This window comes from Taudactylus pleione, unplaced genomic scaffold (genome assembly GCF_031769625.1).
Source record: "Taudactylus pleione unplaced genomic scaffold, aTauple2 ptg000500l, whole genome shotgun sequence".
Lineage (NCBI taxonomy): Eukaryota > Metazoa > Chordata > Amphibia > Anura > Myobatrachidae > Taudactylus > Taudactylus pleione.
Window position 1 is genome coordinate 3,578,361 of NW_028284902.1, and position 20,823 is coordinate 3,599,183.

The 20,823-nt window shown below is 47.1% G+C and overlaps 1 protein-coding gene across 5 annotated transcripts in view; it reads right to left on the reverse strand.

Annotated features, from left to right (window-relative positions):
* RBM44 (RNA binding motif protein 44) overlaps window positions 1-20,823 on the reverse strand; it is a 146,443-nt gene that overhangs the window by 32,278 nt on the left and 93,342 nt on the right. For all 5 annotated transcript variants that reach the window (XM_088449933.1, XM_088449934.1, XM_088449931.1 and 2 more), the window contains 6 exons: window positions 17,161-17,186; window positions 16,956-17,061; window positions 16,814-16,871; window positions 10,633-10,715; window positions 2,674-2,747; window positions 187-1,300 (listed from right to left, as the gene is read on the reverse strand). In XM_088449933.1, coding sequence (XP_088306059.1) covers window positions 187-1,300; window positions 2,674-2,747; window positions 10,633-10,715; window positions 16,814-16,871; window positions 16,956-17,061; window positions 17,161-17,186 — 1,461 coding nt within the window. The remainder of the gene's footprint in view (window positions 1-186; window positions 1,301-2,673; window positions 2,748-10,632; window positions 10,716-16,813; window positions 16,872-16,955; window positions 17,062-17,160; window positions 17,187-20,823) is intronic.

Sequence of the window (20,823 nt, forward strand, 5' to 3'; positions counted from 1 at the left end):
TTTTCAAACATTTGCTAGTTTTTTAAAAAAAAAATCACATTACCTTGTATATGGTCAAACTGCTTTCATGCGGTCATAAACATGTACATTATATATGTGTAGAAAAGATATAGAATTTTAGTTATTCCCTTTTCCCAGCCTATTTTTGTGGTTTCTACACTGAGAGGTGAAACACAAAAACTTTACCATTTCTGTATATGATGGAGAACCTCCTTGACGACTAGCAGCACTGGAGCTCGCAGGTGCTTCAGCTGTAGAATAGGACAAAACTCCTGCGCTGGATGTGGTACTTGAAGAGGTTTGACTGGGTTCTGGTATTGTCACATTGCATGGGACAAATGTAGGAACTCTCAAAGGTGCTGTAGACGTAAAGACGGATGGCACTGAAGTATGCTTTGTGACGTTATCACGGGATGACGCGCTGTCACATACAGCAGTTCCCTCTTTACACAAAGTAGTCGGCAATGCAGCTGGCAGTTTCCCATTGTTTGATGTGAAGATAGGTGCTGGTCCAATGAGAGACTGTGCCGCAGTTGGCTTATATAGTGCGTTTCCTGCATTAGTCTCTCTTCCCTTTATCGTTGTTCTAGCAGTTGAAGACCTGGTATTTTTCTGCACAGCATCTCTGACATTAGACAGTGGAGCTCCGCCACCGATTTGGCTGTTTGTGGCATAAATGGGTTTCACTGGCTTAACAGGTACGTAACTGCTACCAACTTTACCGATGAAAGCGGGTACATTAGACTTCATATTAACATCTGGAGTGAAAATATTGGGATTTGTCACAGGAACATGTAGACGGCATGGAGCACAGCTGGGTGATGCACTTAGTGGATACATATATGGAACAGCCATTGGATTTGGTATGCCATTGTAAGCCATGTTTGAATAAAGTGAATGTAACATCCATTGATTGCCAGCAGGCAAGACAAAAGGACTATTGCTGTAAGAAGCAGCTGGCTGTACTTTATTGACATTATTGTAAGAAAAGAAACCATACTTGTTTGGCTTGTCCATAAAGAAATCTTTCATGCTTTCACCACCTTGCGCTTTGGGAGGGTCACCATGTGGCCCTGGTTTGGTCGTCTTATCACATGTTGATGGTTGCAAAGGAGAACATTCTTTAGGCTCAGTGGTGCCAATCTGGACTTCCCCAGATGTTTTGAATGCTAATGACAAATTGCTGTTGGAATTCTTGACTGCACGGACTTTTAATTTTTTCCCCCAAAACTCCTTTCCATCCATTTCCTTTACAGCAGCTTGTGCTTGTTCTGAACAAGTGAAGATTAATACAGCATACCTTGAGGGAGGGGGACAACAAAATCACATACTGTAAGTAAAGGTGTACATTTTGTATTGAAATGTGTGTCTGCCAATAACACATCAATCAATGTCCTATAACACTGCACCTTCTGCCATTTATGGTCTGTTCCCGTGAACCGCATATAAACATGAAAAAGCAGGAGCAAAAAAAACCCAAAAAATAAATGTAAACAATATACAGTATTTCAGTAGATTAGTGTATAATGCTGGGTACACACTATGCGATATGTCGTTCAATCAGCAAATGAATGAGATGCCGGATAGTGCATCAGCGCATGTGTACAGACGATATATTGGCACATCCGGCCGACCACCCGTACACTTGCTGCAGGGTCTCGCCGACACAGACGTCTCAACTGGGCGGGAAAATTTAAATGCCCGAAAAGTTGTGGTGTCAGCGCAGACACGTCGAGCAGCAGATGGGCAAACGTGCATTGGCTTACCAATTGGCCGCTCGGTCTGCAGATCCCTGGGTCGGCAGATATGTCGCCCAGGTGTGGACCCAACAAAAGATCCTATTGAACCAATATTCATGGACCATCACAAATAGACAGATCAGCAAATTAATTGAATAAAATCATAAGCATTTCAGTAACCAGTTATACCAGTGTTGCAATAGTGTAACTCACATATGACAGCCATGAATAAATGCATATTTAATAAATTGAAGCTCCTCTTCAAAAAAAAAAAGCCCCATAACAAATCAGACTGAAATTTTCTACAGCATATCGAAGGGGTTACTAGAAGCCTTTAGTTATGTTCCTCCAGTTTATGCATCTGACCCTGGCAGTCAAAAATGGCAAGTCACTACTAAGCATAAGGATTACAGGTTGAGTCTCCCATATCCAAATATTCCGAAATACGGAATATTCCGAAATACGGAATATTTTTAGCATGACTGAGAAAGTGAAACTTTTGCTTTCTGATGGTTTAATGTACATAAACTTTGTTTAAATCACAAATTATTAAAAATATTGTATAAAATAACCTTCAGGCTGTGTGTATAAGGTGTATAGGAAACATAAATGAATTTCATGTATTTAAACAAACTTTTTTTGATGCAGAAAATTATTAAAAATATAGTATAAAATGACCTTCAGGCTATGTGTATAAGGTGTATATAACACATAAATGCATTCTGTAATTAGATTTGTGTCCCATTCCCAAGATATTTCATTATTTTATGCAAATATTCCAAATTACGGAATATTCCGTTATCCAAAATATCTCTGGTCCCAAGCATTTTGGATATGGGAGACTCAACCTGTACTACGTAAAGAGTATTTGTACTTTCTGCCTCTACAATTCATCTGCACAATCAAAATAACTTTAGCATAATTAACATTTTACCTGGACATCATAGACGATTCTTCAAGAAAAACATTTAACACCTTATATTTCTGGAAGACATTCATCAAATCTACCTAAAACATATTGAATGGAATAGAAGTCAATGAAAACTCATAAGACAAAATGATGAAAGATTTTTAGTTAACTTTCTTTAAAATAGCTTTGCTGTGACATTCCTCACTACAGAAGGGACAAAATGTGCACCACTGTTTTCTTATGTTAGCAGGATTTTTATACATACATTAAATTATATTCTAGGATTCCATGGGGACTATTGCTGGGTATAAGCTAGTGGTTTCAGGATGCTGGCACTATAAAAAAAATGAAACGGATTTGAACTTGTACCACCTGTTACAGATCAGTCTGACTTCTGGACCAGAAAGAGGTTTGAATAGAACCCTCCCTTTTTTTGGTCTGGTGGAACAGAAACAACCACGCCTGAAGAAATGAATGCCTGGACAGCTACTTTCAGTGAAAGATGCTCTGCACAATCTGCAGGCAGGCCCATGGAGAAGAACCATGGGGGATGATGGCCCAAGAGGTCTATTTTGAAACCTGTTGAGACATTATCCCTCACCCAAGTGTAGTAGTTGTCTCTAACCACCTGACCCCAAATAGCAGCAAACTGACTCTCACCATGGATTCTCCAAAATGGGAGCCGTGCCCATCGAGCTGAAGACTTGTCACAAGGTCTAAAATCTGGACAGAAAGCCATCCATGTCTGCTTACCACTGGATTGGCCACTGCTGTTCCCTGAAGAGTAACCCAATGATGTGGCCTTCCTCATTGGCTTGCCTGGAGTACAAAGGGAATAAAAGGAAAATCCCACTGGTTTTGGAGCATTGTAGGAAATAAAATAGCTCTTGAACTAAGAGGCCAGCTCTGGGGTAAACTAAACCTCTCCATCAAGCAGCAGAGCCTCCAATGCCAACCAAAAGTCTTGTCTTACAGATACTGCTGAAGCCAAGAATAGAGCGCAAAAAAAAATAAAAAAAAAAAATAGGTGTCTATGACCACCTTCCCCACATAAAATGCAAGTTCCAGATCGTGCTCAACAAGGGTACCCAAATCTGTCCGAGGTTTCCCAGAACTAAGCCCATCTCCCAGCTTAAATGCCCACCTTTCCACTGCATTGTTTACTTAAGCAGAGACTAGGATGGGCCTAAAAGAAACCTAAGCAGCAGTAAAGACATTTACCAACTCACTGTCAGAGCTATACATAAAAGAAGCTGACCCAGGGACAAAGATTGCAGTCTTCTTGGAAAGACGACAATATGCGAATCCATAATAGGAAGAGATTCCCATTTGGCCCTGTCTGCCATAGGGAGAAAAAAAAAGAAACAGATAACAAGCTGAGCGAAAACTTTTAATTCACGGGCCGGCTAAACCCACATTTTAAACAGGGGACCCCTGCAATCGGCTTAGAAAGAGAAGTCTAAAGTTGAACCGCCCCATGATTCAAGGATTCCAGGCAACTGTTGCAGGATCCAGCATCCTTTCCAGGATAATACTTGTATCAAACTCTGCACTGACCAAGCCAAATAGTTATTGGGAATTGGGGCAGACAGACTGGTAAGACATATCAAAATGGAGCTGCCATTAAGGGAGCCACTGTTGTTGGCCTAGTCCCCCTATAGTCCAAATCCGATGTGTGCAGAGAGGAGTAGGCCAACCGCAAATTAGCTGAAAGCTAGGACACTGGAAACCACTTACCGGAACTCCCCAGCCTAATGGCAGGTGGAGCTTGGGGATTGCCGACATTGTCGTAAGTGGGGGGTACCCTGGTGATCATCACCCATTGGAGGCAGACGGGCCCGTAGCTAGAGAAGCCACCATGGCAACTCTAGTCTGCCCCACTGACTTCAGGATGCCACAGCATGGCAGAAATAGAAAATAATGAAAAATAAACAGATTGGTTTGCACCCTACCACACACAGCACCAGTCTTCCAGGCAGCCAGGCTAAGGGAATCGGTATGACATGCGGCCGGACCTAAGCCCAGCGGATTAAATAGCAACGCCAGAAGTCCGGCATATGAAGATCACGACAGCACCTGGTAAGTAACCCTTCCCCCTTCTACCCCACCTAACCCTTCCTTAGGGGTGACTAACCCTAACCTCCCCCCATAGTGCCTAACCCTAAACCTCCTCCCTAAACCTAACCCTCCCAGGGGGGTTCCAAACCAAACCCCCCTTCCCCTAGCCTAATCCTAACCCACCTGGGGGGGTTCCTTACCCTAAGTCCCTAAGCCTAACACCCCACACCCCATCTCGCAGCTAACAGGTCCTTATATGGATTCCACAAGAGGGAGTCCAATTTCCTGATGAAACTAGTTCGGGCCACGAAGATCTTCAGAGCATGGACCACATCCAAAGAGGCCTCACCTGCCGAGAGGTCTGGTGATTGAAAGGCCAGAACTACAATATACTAATTAAGGTGGAAACGAGAGACCACCTTGGGAAGGAAGGCAGGGCGCATTTGAAGAACAGCCCTGCCCGGATGAAATATCAGAAATGGGGAGTGACAAGAAAGCACCCCTAAATCCGATACCCTATGGGCAGATGCTATAGCCAGAAGAAAAAGTCTTCGCATTGAGCCATTTCACGTCTTCTGAATCCAGGGGTTCAAATGGAGGTTTGAAGTGCGTGGAGAACCACTAACAAATCCTACGGAGCCATAGGAGGGACAAAGGGAGGTTGTATACGGAGAAGACCAGGTAGGAAGGTGTGAACATGCGGCAGAGGAGTAGATGGACAGAGCAGAGAGGTGCACCTTCAAAGAGGCAAGGTGGAGTCAGAGATCCAATCCAGCTTGAAGAAAGCCAAGGATTCGAGAAACCCTGAAAATCTGAGGGTCATAGTTTCTAGTAGCACTCCACTGGAAATATGTATACCACACCAGGTGATAAATCCTGTCAGAGGCCGGTTTACGAGCTCTGAGCATGGTCTGGACCACAGAGCTAAAAAAAACCTTTTGACCTTAGGAGGGATGTTTCAAGAGCCAAACCGGATGTAGACAGGGACCTGAGACAACAGGTCTGGTCGCAGAGGAAGTTGGAGAGGAGCGTCTATGGAGAGACTTTGAAGGTCGGAGTACCAATGGCATCTGTGCCAAGCCCTAGCTACCAATAGGACCATGCCCCCTTCTTGCTTGAACTTCCGAAGAACCCGAGGCAGAAGGGGGACTGGAGGAAAGAGGTACACCAAATGGAAGGTCCAACTCAGAGATAATGCATCCACGAAGGCTGTGTCGGGGTCCCTTGTCCTGGCCATGTACACTGGAAGCTTGTGGTTGTATCGTGAGGTCACGAGGTCCACATCCGGTAGGCCCCATTTGTCCACCAGGAGCTGAAAGACTTCTGGATGTAAAGACCACTCCCCTACATGCACGTCGTGACGGTTGAGGAAATCCGCTTCCCAAATGAGAATCCCCTGGATCAACACTGCAGAGATGGCTCATGTGAGAATGCGGGGACACTTCTGTCACCGCTGAACAAGTTTGAGTTCCTCCTTGGTGATTGAGGTAGGCCACTGCTGTGATGTTGTCGGACTGTACTTGCCTGAAGAATATCCTAAACTAGATTGAGGGCTTTGTTGATGACTCGGAGTTCCAGGACATTGATTGGTAAGATCGCCTCGGCTGGAGTCCAGCGTCCCTGGAAGGAGTGCTGGCCGGTCACTGCGCCACACCCGCGGAGGCTTGCGTCTGTGTTAAGGAGTGCCCAGTCCGGGATCCAAAAGACGCGACCCGTGTTTCGGTGAGACGTCTGTAGCCACCAGGATAGGGAAAGGCGAACCTCCAGAGAGAGGCCTATTGTCTGGGATCTGAGTAGATGGGGCAGCCCGTTCCACCTGGAGAGGATCAGGTGTTGCAGGGGCCTGGAGTGCAGCTGTGCGAACTCCACCATGTCGAAGGCGGACACCATGGATCCCAAGGTCTACATTGCAGAGTGAATTGACACTCTGCGACTATGGAGTAGTCTGTAAGACAGAGATATTGTCTGCTGTCAGGAAGATTCTCTCTCCCAGATGTACCATTCTTTGAGAAGGGGTCAGGGAAGGCTTTTTCCAGTTGATCAGCCAACCGTGCGTCTGTAGAAAGGCAATGGTTACTTGTAGATGGAGGTGAAGAATTTCTGGGGAGCTTGCTAAGAGCAAGACAACATCCAAGTATGGGAGCAGTCTGATCACCTGGCGATGAAGATAGGCCGCCATAATCTTGGTAAAGATCCGAGGAGCTGTAGAAAAGCCCAAAAAACAGTGCTTGAAATTGATAGTTGCTGTAGGACAGCAAACCGGAGATACTGCTGATGAGAAGGAGCTATAGGTGCATGAAGGTAAGCATCCTGAATGTCCAGAGACACCATAAAGTCCCCAGGCTCCATTGCCATGACAATAGAGTGTAGGTTTTCCATACGAAACCTGGGCACCCTGATAAACTTATTCAGAGACTTGAAGTTGAGGATAGGCCGATGTGACCCGTTGGGCTTCTGAATCAAGAAAAGGGTAGAACAATAGCCTTTCCCTTGCTGTGATGAGGGGACCGGAATTATTACCCCCGAGAGCAGTAAGGACTAAATGGCCTTCTGGAGGAGCAGAGCTTTGCTTGGGTCCGATGGAGATCCTGTGCAAAAGAACTGCTGGGAGGGCCGCCTCAAGAATGAGAGGGCATATCCGTGGGAGACCACTTTTTTTACCCAGGCGTTTGACACCAGAGCTGGGTGAACTGAAGAAGTCGGCCTGCCACCCTAGGGGCCCACAGGGAGAAGCCCGCCCCGTCATGCTGAAGGCTTGTCCTCAGATTTGGTAGGTGGACGTCTAGTAGCCCAGGAGTGTATGGTCCTAGGCATGGAGGCCTTTGTGGATGCCGACTGCTGTGGTAAGGACTGATCTTTAGCTTTTCCTTGGGGACAAAAGGACCGAAAGGATGACATCCGAGGCAGAGGGCAAGAACGCAGTCTTGGAAGCTGCCAAGGTAGTCACAATCTTGTCCAATTCTGGGCCAAACAGGATCTCCTCAGAATAAGGCAGAGACTCCAAAGCCTTTTTAGAGTCCGAATCTGCCTTCCATGAGTGAAGCCAAACAATACGGGTGGGCTACCACGGAAGTAGCAGATGCCTTGGAAGCTAGAAGACCAATATCCAAAGCCACCTCTCCTAAAGAGGAGGCTGCATCTCTAATGTGAGATATGTAGGACAGCTGTTCCCTCGAAGCATCGGAGGGAAATGTATCTTCTAGGGCCTATGCCCAAGCCTCAATGGCTTTTGCCACCCAGGCCGTAGCCCTTGCAGGACGAGTAATAGCTCCTGTAAGAGAGTATATAGATTTCAGGCAAGCTTCAATCCTTCTATCCGTAGATTCCTTTAAGGAGGTTGCAGTGTGGATAGGTAAGGTAGGGTTCTTAACTAGGTGTGTCACGTGGGAATCCACTGCAGGGGGAAGTTCCCATTTAGTGCAATTAGTAGCTGGGAGAGGGTAAAAGGAACTCAAGCGTTTAGGCAGCTGAAACCTTTTACTTGGCATATTCCATGCTTCACTCATTAGATCAGATAGCTGATCAGTGAGGAAACTGGCAAAACTACCTTCTGTCGCTTAAATAGTATTTCTTTTGCCTTAGGAGTGGGTTCTGCCTCTTCTATTTGAAGAATAGATTTTACAGCTCTCTCACAAGTGCAGGTATATTCAATTTAGAGGGGGGCTCCTCCTCTCCCGAGGGGGAGTCAGAGTGAGAGAGGAGTGCATCTTCTGCCTCCCCAGATGATAACTCAGAATATGATAGCTGGGTGGACTGGGAAGATAACACAGCACGCTTAGTAGGTTTACTAGGTAAGGGTTTCTCAATTTGCAGCATTTGTTGAAAGGCTGTAGAGGTAGCCATCAGACTCTGCAATGAGGTAGAAAGTACGTCTACCCATGGTGGAGGCAAAGGATTTGCAGGGAGTACCTACTGTGGCCATCCCATAGGTGGAGCTACCACTGGGACCGCTAGTTGGTCCACAATTTTTGCCAACACCGGTGAAAAGGAAGCCCAGGGGGGGGCGGATGCGCAGTGAAAGGCTGGCTGCATTCGGAGTACCTATGTACTTACTTCAGCTGGTCCGGAGAGAGCGGGGGCCCAGGTTGCAGGGCCGCAGCAGTGCAGTCATGCACCGGCAGCCAGCAAGAAAGCGTCGGTGGCACTTCAAATAAGACACTGGCCGTGAGCCAATCACAGCTTGCGGACCGGCAGCCAATCAGGAGCGGCCACTGCTGAATGGCTGCTTGCGGACTGACCGCCATTAAGGAGCGGCCGCTGCTGATTGGCTGCTCGCGGGACAACCAATCAGGAGCGGTCGATCCTGATTGGTTGTCGTTCTGCAAGCTCTAATTGGCTCGTGGCTGGCAACTTATTTGGAATGCTGCCTGCGCCACGTCTTCTTCATTAATGCTGACCACCAGGCCCCCTCTCTCTCCGGGCCCGGGACTACAGGCTCGGCAGTACCCCCCTGATGGCGGCCCTGATCCCTGCAATATTGTAGTCAGCTGATACAGAATGATGTCAGATTGCAATGCAAGAAATGGATTATGACAACTCATGTAGAATATAAATTGCTGTAAAAGGATGGCTTGGCTGGAATCTACAGGAGCAAATAAAAAACAAACTGTAGCATCTTCTAAATTGACAATATTGCATTAAGAGAGAAACATATATTGGATTGAGTTTTAGTGACTTGGGTAAGATTCTTGACTTGGGCATCCCACACCTGTATGCCTTATTTTGGGCATGGTAGGTTGGGGTCACATATGCAGAGTGTCAATGTAGTTCATGATCATCCAAAGTGAAAAGAACAGAGAAGGAAAGAATTCAGAACACAGAATAAACCTGAGACTAAGCTGACAGAAGGTGACTTAATTTAGCAAAAAAAATGTAGCTTGAATCCTCCAAAACATTTAGCAAAACTAATCATGTGCACAATTAATTAGAACACTAACCATCAATAACCCAATACACATATAACATGAGCCATGGGAGAGAAGACTACGCGACTGTGTTAAGCAGGCACACACTAGACCAGGGATTGGGAACCTCAAGCCCATGGGCCGTACAAGGCCCCCGGAATCATTTGAAGATGGGCGGTAGAACTGCGCTCTCGTTGACCAGGGGGTGGTGTGTTGTGGTTTCGGGGTGCTGCACCTTTGTGTGGGAGTACCTTTCCCGCACTGAAAACGTTGGGGGTAGGGGGGGTAAGGTGCGCTCTTCCTGCTAGTACTGGTGATGACTTGTGTGTGTTTGTGAGTGGTGTTAATTAGAATGTTTCTTCTGGTGGTGGTAATGTTTTGGGAGTGAGGAGGGTCTGGCCCTCAGAGCTTTTTTCTGCTAGCCTCAGAATGGCACCCTGCAGTCAGAATCTATGCAGCAGTGCCGCCTGGAGCGTCCTTTGGACGCTTCAGACGGTCACACCGCTGCCCTTACAGCTGCCCGGATAATCCACAGGATAATTCGGGCATTGGTGTAATCACGGCAATTGTAGCCCCACCCCTGTGTGACATCACATGGAGGGGGCGTGGCCTGTACCAGGCATGCAAATGGTATATATATCAAAAGGGCCCTCGGCAGAAAAAAGGTTCCCCACCCCTGCACTAGACGATAGGTTGTCCGATGCCGTGGATCGGAGCTATAAATCGGGTACATCGTCTAGTGTGTATCCATGATATGTCTGGTTCCGCAGGGCCAACGGGGGATGATGCCAATGATGTCATGCTGAATAATGCAGCAAGACACGTTCCTTCGTCCCCCCCCTGGGTCCTGGCGCCGGCGATATCGTGCTGGGTACACATCGGCTTATGTGTACCCAGCTTTAGACGTTTTAAGCTGACAGACCGTAAGAAGTAGGAAACAAGAGAGCTGAAGAAATACAGCAGAGACACACATGGACAAGCTGGGAAGCAGATTACTTCCCACAGACTGTTACACTCATACCTCTTTAACAGAAAGCGCTATATTTCCCACATGGACATAGTAACGTTGCTGCAGCTCTGACTGATTCGCTGAGTTACTGGCTCCTAGGAGGAAAAAAAAACACACACATAACGAATACGTGTGTGTAAGTTACAGCATTTTTATTTTAAATTTAAAGCTTATTCCATGTATACACTTGCAGCTTGCAAAAGCATTATCCTTAACCTTCAACCAATGTCACTGCACCCACACAGCAATTTACTCAAGATCTCCTAGTGACTCCTCTCTCATTACTGTACTCATACCCTGACACTAGGTTTAGAGCTCCTGGGGGGAACTTAGGGTTAGGCACCCCCCCAGGGGACTTAGGTTTAGGCAGCGGGGAAGGGGGGGGGGGGGTTAGGTTTAGGCACTTGGGGGGGATGTTAGGGTTAGGTACCCCTAAGGGAGGGTTAGGGGGGTAGGTTAGGTTAGTTAGTACTTACCTGGGGACGATCGGGATTTCCAGCGCTATCGGGCTGCCGCTGCCGGGATCTCTTCTTCTACCGGCCTGACGCTGGCGGGATTCGAACTGCCGACCATGCGGCCGGCGGTATTACATACCGATTCCCATCAAATTGAGGCTTGAGTGTTTTCCCCAGCGGCTCTGACTAATGGGCGACCAGAGGAGCAATTTAATTGTTGCTACGTTTGGCTGCGAATAGTTGCCTGGATTTCTGCTGGCGCCCACCTGAGGTGGAGAGCAGAAATGTGCGATGAGGCCCGGTTTTGGGTGCCCTAACCAGGACTTTACATGGGTTTAGCCGTTTTACGTGGCTAAAACTCGGTCTAATTGGGCGTGACAAGCGCAATAATTAATGAGCATTAATTAGCACACATAAAAAAAAAACAACTGAATCACCCCCTAAAAATGTACTTCCTGCAATCAAACTATGACGATAGTAAACTAGAAAGTAAACTAGAAAGGGCAGTTGCATCTAAATTGTTTGTACTAGAGTCCTACAAAACTCAAAACAAATAATACATACATTTTCAACAACAATTCAACTCAAAGAATCTTTTCCAAATTTAGCTGCTATTGGACTGACCATACCTTTCTACTCTAACACAAATTAAAACCTGTTGAAGGAATTGCATGAAGCAGAGCACTATGTAATCTGATACCGATGTCACTAGAGGGACTTATTAAGAAAAAGCTGTAGACAACTGGACCTCTAACGGCCCCCATACACCAGCGACGGATTGCCGCGATGCTGCGTTCACGCGATGCCGGGTTGGAGGATCGGTGAAATCCAGCATGTTGGATGTCACCGATTTGCCAATCATAATCAAAGTATGATTTTGATTTGCAAATCGGTGAAATTTAACATGTATAATTTCACAAATCCTCCAACGGATTGCGTATCATCGATGGCCCATGGCAGGATCCGGCAATCTGTCGGATAGTGTATGGAGGCCATAAGAAGAAGAGAAGAATTAATATACAAAATGTTATCTCAAGTTTAAATCAATATCAGGTCAGGATTTTAACATTTCGTTAATGTGAAGGCCCCCATCCGGCTGGCAACATTTTCTGGGGAGAACACTGTTGTATATAAATACACAGTACTAAGTAAACGGAGACACACTGCATTCAACATTTGCAAATATACCCTTGCTAAGGTCACTTTTAATCCAAGATTATTTGATTTAAACAGCAGTTTCACATTTTTGAATCATTGGGACCATTATTCCTCAGTAATACAGATTTATTGCTAACTAGTATATATGTATTTAGTATATAATAGTATATGTAGTGTTCACTCTAGCTCCGGCGTGAGGCAGGGCCCGGAGCTAGAGAGGGCACGGTGCCTACACACTAGACGATGTGCTGACAATGGGATATCGTGAACGTTTTCCCTTGAACTCTCCCCGGCACTACAGGACACAAAATGGTGCTAAAAAGTGTCCAATCTGACCAACGATCTATCATGCGTCCTTAACGGTTTCCAATATGTTGTGTACGAGATTGACAGAACTTGCCTGCTGTAGGCAAGATTTGAAGACACGGCGGACGACCCACGGGTACGTGCATTGGCGTTATGAGTGGACACTCACGATTTGCACAATTTGCCTTTCTGATTCATCGAAATCGGGCGAATCGTGCAAAATATCATCTAGTGTGTACCCACCTAAAGGTCTGTTATTTGCATACATGATTTGATGGTATCTTAAGAACACTGAAATTTGTTTATTTTATCACTATATTGAAAAATATGAGATATGGTAAGAACTTACCTTTGTTATCTCTATTTCTACGAAGTCCATAGGGTTCCACAGGATACCTTGGGGTATAGGTGATGACGTCAGGCATGGGGCACCATAGAGTTATGTTTTCAGCCTCCCAGGATGCTCTAGGGTCCCCCTCCTATACCCCGCCCCCGAGCCAAGGCATCTCAGTTACGTACCAAGCCATAGGCCGGAGGAGGAGAAGGAAGAGAGAGAAAAAAGATCTGGACAACCACAAGAATCACATTCTCACCAGAGGGAGACGGAAAAAAAACGGTGACCAGAGTAAAGCCCATCTGCAGCACAGGTGCGACAGGGCGGGAGTTCTGTGGAACCCTATGCACTTCGTAGAAATAGAGATAACAAAGGTAAGTTCTTACCATATCTCATTTTCTACATCAGGGTCCATAGGGTATCCACAGGATACCTTGGGGATGTCCCAAAGCAGTATCCTTTAAGGGTGGGGGGATGCTCCTGTGCTGAAAGGAGAATCCGCTGCCCGAAGGAAGCATCCTGAGAGGCAAAGGTGTCAAAAGCGTAACACCTCACAAACGTATGGACAGAGGACCACGTGGCAGCCTTGCAGATCTGGACTGCAGATGCACCACGTCGAGCTGCCCACGAAGGACCCACAGACCTTGTGGAATGTGCCCTCACAGAGGATTGTGGATTGCAAACCTGAGGAACTGCTGATGGCGCAAAAGAATAGGGACATGCAGGTAAGCGTCCTGGATGTCCAATGACACCATGTAATCCCCAGGTTCCAGCGCCAGAATGATGGACCATAGGGTCTCCATCCGAAACCGAGGCACCCTCAAGGACTTGTTGAGGGCCTTGAGGTTGAGTATTGGACGGTACGACCCATTGGGTTTCTGCACCAAAAATAGATTGGAATAGAAACCCTGGCCCCTCTGGGAGAATGGAACAGGCACTATAACTCCAGCCTGGAGCATAGTGTGGAAAACCTTCCACAGTTCCAAGGCTTTGTTCCGGTCTAATGGAAGGCCTGTGGTGAAGAACCGGGATGGGGGCCTGTGCCGAAAGGAGAGGGCATACCCGTGAGACACCACCTCATGAACCCAAATGTCTGTCGTGGTTATCGACCAACACTGGGCGAACTGAAGCAGGCGGCCTCCCACTTTGGGATCCCCCAAAGGGAGGCCCAGACAGAGGCCGCAGGTTTCTCATCTGACTTAGGGGCCGGACGTCTGGTACTCCAGGCCTGTTTCCTGGGCTTGGCCGATTTCTTGGGCCCAGCCTGATGGGGAAAAGACTGTGCTCTAGGCCTACCCTGGGCCCTGTAAGGCCAAAAGGATGACGTAGCAGAACTTGAACGGACCGCAGCAGACAGGAGACATGCAGATTTGGCTGCTGCCAGCATAGCTACAATTTTGTCCAGATCCGGACCAAATAGGACTTCTCCATTAAAAGGCAAAGCTTCTAAGCCCTTTTTGGAATCACCGTTTTCCGGGGTGTTTCCACGCCTCCTCTAAATGGTCTACTAACTGACCCGAAAGAGGAAACACTGTGGCGTCACCCTTAATATCCTTGAAAAAGGCATATTTGGACTTGGACACCGGGAGGATCATCCTCCTCAATAACTAAAGCCGTGCGGACTGCCCGAATAAGGCCAGGAATATAAACCTTTGACTTAGCGCCCGACTCTTTAGTACGGAGAGGTTCTTGGTCAGATAGATCCAGAATCTCCCCATCATCGGACGTCACGTCGTCATCCTCATAAGGAGTAGACAGAGACGGCACAGGCCGCAACACAGACTCCCCCTGTAACACTTCCGACAAATGCTGTACTGAATTTGTCAGAGAATTAACCCACGCAGGCTCCTGTGAAACCTGGGTAGGGGAAATAGGGAGACTGTGGGGTACCAACAGTTGTCTCGGGAAACCCTGCATGGGTGACGACAACACTGACTGCTGGGACAATCCCATCTGGGAAAACGCAGGTGGCGGAGCTAACTGGCCCACTAAGGTTGTAAGCGCCTTAGCGAAACAAGTCCAGGGAGGTTCCTGTACCAGAGCCGTGACAGTAATTGGCCGCGCCAATAAATAACACTGCCGACATAGCCCCTCCGCGTTACCCTCCCCCTCCGCTATTGGTACATTGCACTTAGTACACATAAGCTGGAGAGGAAATTCACTCTCAGACATGATGGTAAGTATGTGACCCCTCTCACTGATTGTTAGTATAGTGGGAGAACCACCCTGCAATCACCGCACCGCAAGGGCTTTAGCAGAGTAAGAGCAGGGACAGTAAAATGGCTGACAGTAGAAAGTGAAACTACATGCAGCAGTCACATACAATGCAGAAGAAATCAATCCCTGCACTATCAGCGCTGTTTCTCAACTACACAGAGTCTGGTAGGACACAGCGCTGCATACACTGACCTTAAGCCACGGAGGAGATGTATGCTGGGGGCCCAGACCGTGATGCCACCGATCAGCAGCTCCAGCAGCGTTCACCATGCAAAGGTAGCCACCGAGGAGCAGAGAGGGGGCCGGCCAGGGGGAGGAGCGCTGCCACAGGACCAATCGGCAGCGCAGAGAGGGCCGTGTGCAGCGGGGGAGGTGCCGGCTGTATACAGGGAAGGCGCGCTCCCCTGGCATGCAATTAACCCCTGGGACGCCGCAGTGCTTGTTGCTCAGCTGCGGCCCGCTGTCCCAGGGGGATAGTGGAAGCGCAGGTTAGTACCTGCCTCCACGCTGCAGCCAGTCACCAGGGACCCACCGGGGGACCCCCGCTGCTTACCTGCTCCCCTTGAATCCGGCCATGGTCCGAAACATCTGGGGTCACCACTAGCCGTGACCCCAGATGCTTACCAGCATCCCCGGATCAGTACCGGCGTTCTGGTACCGGCGGGATGTAGGGGAGACAGCATGGACGTCAACAGTGACTGTCCATGCTGTACTCCCAGATGTGCAGCCACAGCTGCCTTGAAAAAAACTTCAGGGGCTATTCGTAGCCCCCCTCTAAACATGTGCTCCGACTCCGAGCCGGGCACCAACGAAACTGAGATGCCTTGGCTCGGGGGCGAGGTATAGGAGGGGGACCCTAGTGCATCCTGGGAGGCTGAAAACTTAACTATATGGTGCCCGATGCCTGACGTCATCACCTATACCCCAAGGTATCCTGTGGATACCCTATGGACCCTGATGTAGAAATAACTATTTATATATTATTTTATGACTCACTGACATTGGTGCTTATACTTTTTTTTTTTTTTTGTAATATAAGTTGTTTCACTGAAATGATCTGTTCTCACTGTGGACTGTCTGCACTACTACAGATGGCTTTCAATTTTAAAGTAACTCTGTAGAGCATTTTTGTGCACCCTTACTTGTTATCCATCCAGCATTATACCCAACAAGCGTGGCACTGTCTGATTGTAGCCACTAGCCGCTCAGCGACTACAGAGGACACTGGACTTGTATAGCAACAGCATAAAACGGATATATGGCTCAGATGTTAAGGTAAAAGAACATTATTTCTAACCACAGGTTCATTATTAACCAATAAAACTACTCAAAACACTTCAAATAATATAGCCTGCTTCAGGTCATATAAAGTGCCTTGAGAGCACTGCCTCCAGCTTAAAGCTCAGGGGAAACACATAGCATTATCCAGCCTACATTATCTGCTTCAATGAGCTTATCCTGCACCATTAAACATGCCAAGTATATATTGTACTTCACAGAACCAAATCACCTTTAAAAAGCACTGCGAGCCATAAGCAAAAAGGTCTCAAAAGACCGAAGAAATCTACAAATTCTTATATCTTTACGTGGTTAAGGACCATACCAACACCCAATCCCTTTGTTCATCTGACATCTTCCAAAACCCTGGTCTGACCACACTCAGCGGTTTTACTGGAGCTTTAAGCTGCAACATTATTAAGCTAGGGATGCAACACAGACCAACCTTCCTCTCCTCTCTGCTGATCATTCCGTACAGCAGAAATGGGTGTGCTCGACAGAACCTAGAATGAAACATAATTAATTAATGACTCGTACACAGATCAATGGGGTGATTAGCACATTTTTGGTAAATTAATGTCACGTACATTTTCCACACTTTTGGTTTTCTTGAAGTCCAGAGATGCACCGTCAGACCATTTCTGCATTTTGCTGTGCTGCTGAGCATCCATAAAGCACTCCTTCAGTAAGTTACTGAGAAATGGAAAATCCAGGTATTGCATCAATTATTGAAAAATGTAAACAATATATTAGTGCAATAAGCAGCTCAGATATTAAAACGTAGATACTTACTCAGCTGGAGATTTCACTTTGGTGAGCTATAGAAAACAACAAAAATTACATTTACATGTGTGATTTATTGGAATAAAGAACTACAATCTGCCAAAAAAAATAGCTAACGATCAGTGGATTACTTTGCACATTCACTCACACACATTCAGATTCCATTCAACGTAGAGCAACGCTTGAAGCATTCCCATGGAAGGAGTGATTTTTAGAATTAATAACTATCCTCTTAAAACATACAGTAAAAAAAGAGTTATGGTAAAACTTACCCTTGTTAACTCTCTTTCTTCAGTCCATAGGGTCCACAGGGGAGACAATGGGGTGTAGGTGGGACCTGGAGGACTGGACACCAACAGCAAAGCTTTTCAATCCCCGGATGCTCCAGATCCCCCTATACCCCGCCCACAGCCTGAGGGCAACTCAGTTTTGTTAACAAGCCCAAGGCAGGGGCACGATAGGAGAGAAGGAAGACTGGTACACTGAAGAATCACACTCTCACACAGAGAAGGTAACAAGTGACCAAGAGAAGAAACCCTTAGAAGCCAGGTGCCACAGGCCGGGTGCTCAGTGGACCCTATGGACTTCGAAGAAAGAGTTAACAAGGGTAAGTTTTATCATAACTCACCTTTTCTTCTTTAGGGTCCATAGGGCTCCACAGGGAAGACAATGGGGATGTCCCAAAGCAGTTGTTCACAGGCAGGAACACTCCTGAGCGGAGATGAAAACACTGCCCCCCGAAGGAGACATCCTGAGAGGCAAATGTATCAAAGGCATAGAACCAAAGAAAGGTGTGGACAGAAGACCAAAGCCGCCTTGCGCAGTTGTTCAACAGAGGCACCACGCCGGGCTACCCACGAGGGACCCACAGAGCAAGTAAAATGAACAGAGACAGTAGCTGGCACAGGAAGGCCAGTCTGCATGTAAGCCTGTGGGATAGTCATGCAAATCCATCAGGCCAGAGTCTGTTTGCTAGCTGGCCATCCCTTCTGATTTCCATATGGAACTAGCTCGGTCCACGTAGATCTGCAGTGCACGGACCACATCCAAGGAGGCCTCACCTGCCAAGAGGTCTGGTAATTGAAAGGCCAAAACCACGATTTCCTCATTAATATGGAAACGAGAGACAACTTTGGGAAGGAAACTCGAGTGCATTCTAAATATAGCCCTGTCCTGATGAAAGAATAAACAGGGGGAGCGACAGGAAAGGGCCCCTAATTCTGAGACGCTACGGGCACATGCTATAGCTAGAAGAAACAGTCTTCGCAGTGAGCCATTTGATATCCACGGATTCCAAGGGTTTGAATGGAGGTGAAGCATCACTGACAAATCCCACGGTACCACAAAGTGAGGTTGTATACGTAGAACACCCTGCAGGAATGTGTGAACATCCGGTAGAGGAGCAATTCTGCGCTGAAACTAGATACAGAGCAAAGAAATGCACTTTCAGAGATGCTAGGCGGATGCCAAGATCCAATCCAGGCTGGAGAAAGGAAACCTTAAAAACCTGAGGCTCATAGTTTCAAGGGGCACACCACTGGAAATATGTGTGCCATACCCGATAATAAATCCTGGCAGAGGCCGGTTTATGAGCTCTGATCATGGTCTGGACCACAGAGCTAGAAAATAACTTGGACCTTAGGAGGGATGTCTCAAGAGCCAAGCCGTTAAAGACAGGCGGGCTAGGTCCGGATGTAGACAGGGACCCTGAGACAAAAGGTCTGGTCGTTGTAGAGGAACGTCTATGGAGAGTCTATGCAGGTTGGAGTACCAATGGCATCTGGACCAAGCCGGAACTATCAACAGGACTCTGCCCCCTTCCTGTTTGAACTTCCGAAGAACTCGAGGAAAAAGGGATATTGGAGGGAAGAGGTACGCCAAATGGAAGATCCATTTCACAAATAATGCGTCCTCGAAGGCCGCGTTGGGGTCCTTTGTCCTGGCTCCATAGACTGGAAGATTGTGTATGGGAGACGCCCAGTCAGACTGACGGCTTGTCCACAGATTTGGCAGGTGGACGTCTAGTGGCCCAGGTCTACTTGCTCCTAGGCTTGGAATCCTTAGTTCATGCCTTGAAAAGGACTGGCTTTTAGTTTTCACTCTACCCCAACCTCTCCCTGCCTTTAATCCCAGCTCTACCCCAAGTGCTGCTTGCCCTTATCCCCCTCTACCTCATCTGCTACCTCCCCCAACTGCTGCCTGCCCTTAGCCCTCATAATATGTGATGGGACCCAGAAATAGTGGAGTAGGACCCCAATTTCTTAAAGTGAGGGGTCCCTGGAACCCACAAATTTTTTCGCTCAGCGCGATAACTGGTGGCTCGGTAACAGTGTCTTTTTGTGCAACTTTTTACCTTCAAATGAGTCTTATTCAATATGCGGCATGCCTAATATTGTGTGTGTGCTGGTGTATCTGCAAGCAAAATGCTACGTTACAGTGTCAGCGGATGTGACACTGTAACATAGCATTTTGCATGCAGATACACCCGCAGTCGAACGCAATATTGGCATGCCATATATCATTTTAATCAGCAGAAGCTGGTTGTGCATCCTATTTGCATCGCTTTGCAAATAAGATGCATTTTCATGGAAAAAAGTCATACGCGCAAGGAAGTAAGATGCATGTGTACACATCTGTAAGTGACCGAGGTGTACACCGTTACGACCCAGCTGATCCAGGTTGCTGTACCTGAGAGTTAGTCGGGTTCATGTCAGGCTGGTAGGTAAGGATATGCTTTTTGTTTATGGTTGTTCCAAATCTTGGGTGATCTGCTGTGGTCTGAACAAATAACAATTAGATGTGCCCTCATACACCTATCCCATTACCACCATAAGATGCTTCATTCACCTGCTACGTACTTTATCCTGCTTCTTTTTCCTTTATTGTACTACTTTTTTCTCAATCTTGAATCCTAGGGCCTGATTCAGAGCCGGACGCTATTCAAATGAACTGTTTGCTCTTTGTGGTCTGTTCACGCCTCTATGTTTGAACGAGCGAACAAAACTTGCGGTCGTTTTTTGGGAAACTACGCCCCCAGGCCGCTCGCATCCTACGTCATGTCCGCTATTTATTAGATTAATCGAGTACATCGACAAGCGTATGAACTGCTCGCTATTCTTGTGGTTGGTTTTTCCTACCGCAATCTTGCGAGCAGTTCTGACTATAAAATAACCCAGTGACGTGGTCAATGACGCTGCTGTATTAATTATGCACACCCATAAAACGCCCGTTTTGACCTTTAAGCACGCCTGCGTTCTGATCTCCACTCCCCGTTTTCAAGCACCTTCCCGTTACCACCCACATACGCCTCCTCCTGTCACTCAAAATAGCAGGCATTCGCTATTTAGCGAACAAACGATTTTCGGCCGCACTGACTGGTTCGCGCATGCGTATTACAATCTGTACGCATGCGCAGTTGTGCATACATCGCTCGGAACGAACGAGCGGCCGCTTACGAGCGGCTCTGAATCAGGCCCCTAGTTTGCAAATAGAGTGCTAGGTTTTTGTTGTTGCAAAGGAATTTGCAGATATAAGATGATGCATGGCGAGGTCACTCATATCAGACTTGCCTCAACTTTGCCACCTTTTCCTGACTTTTGCGTCTTAAGGTGCGTAAACACAGTACGATAAAATGTCAGATTTCAACGATAACGATACTATCGTTATCGTTGA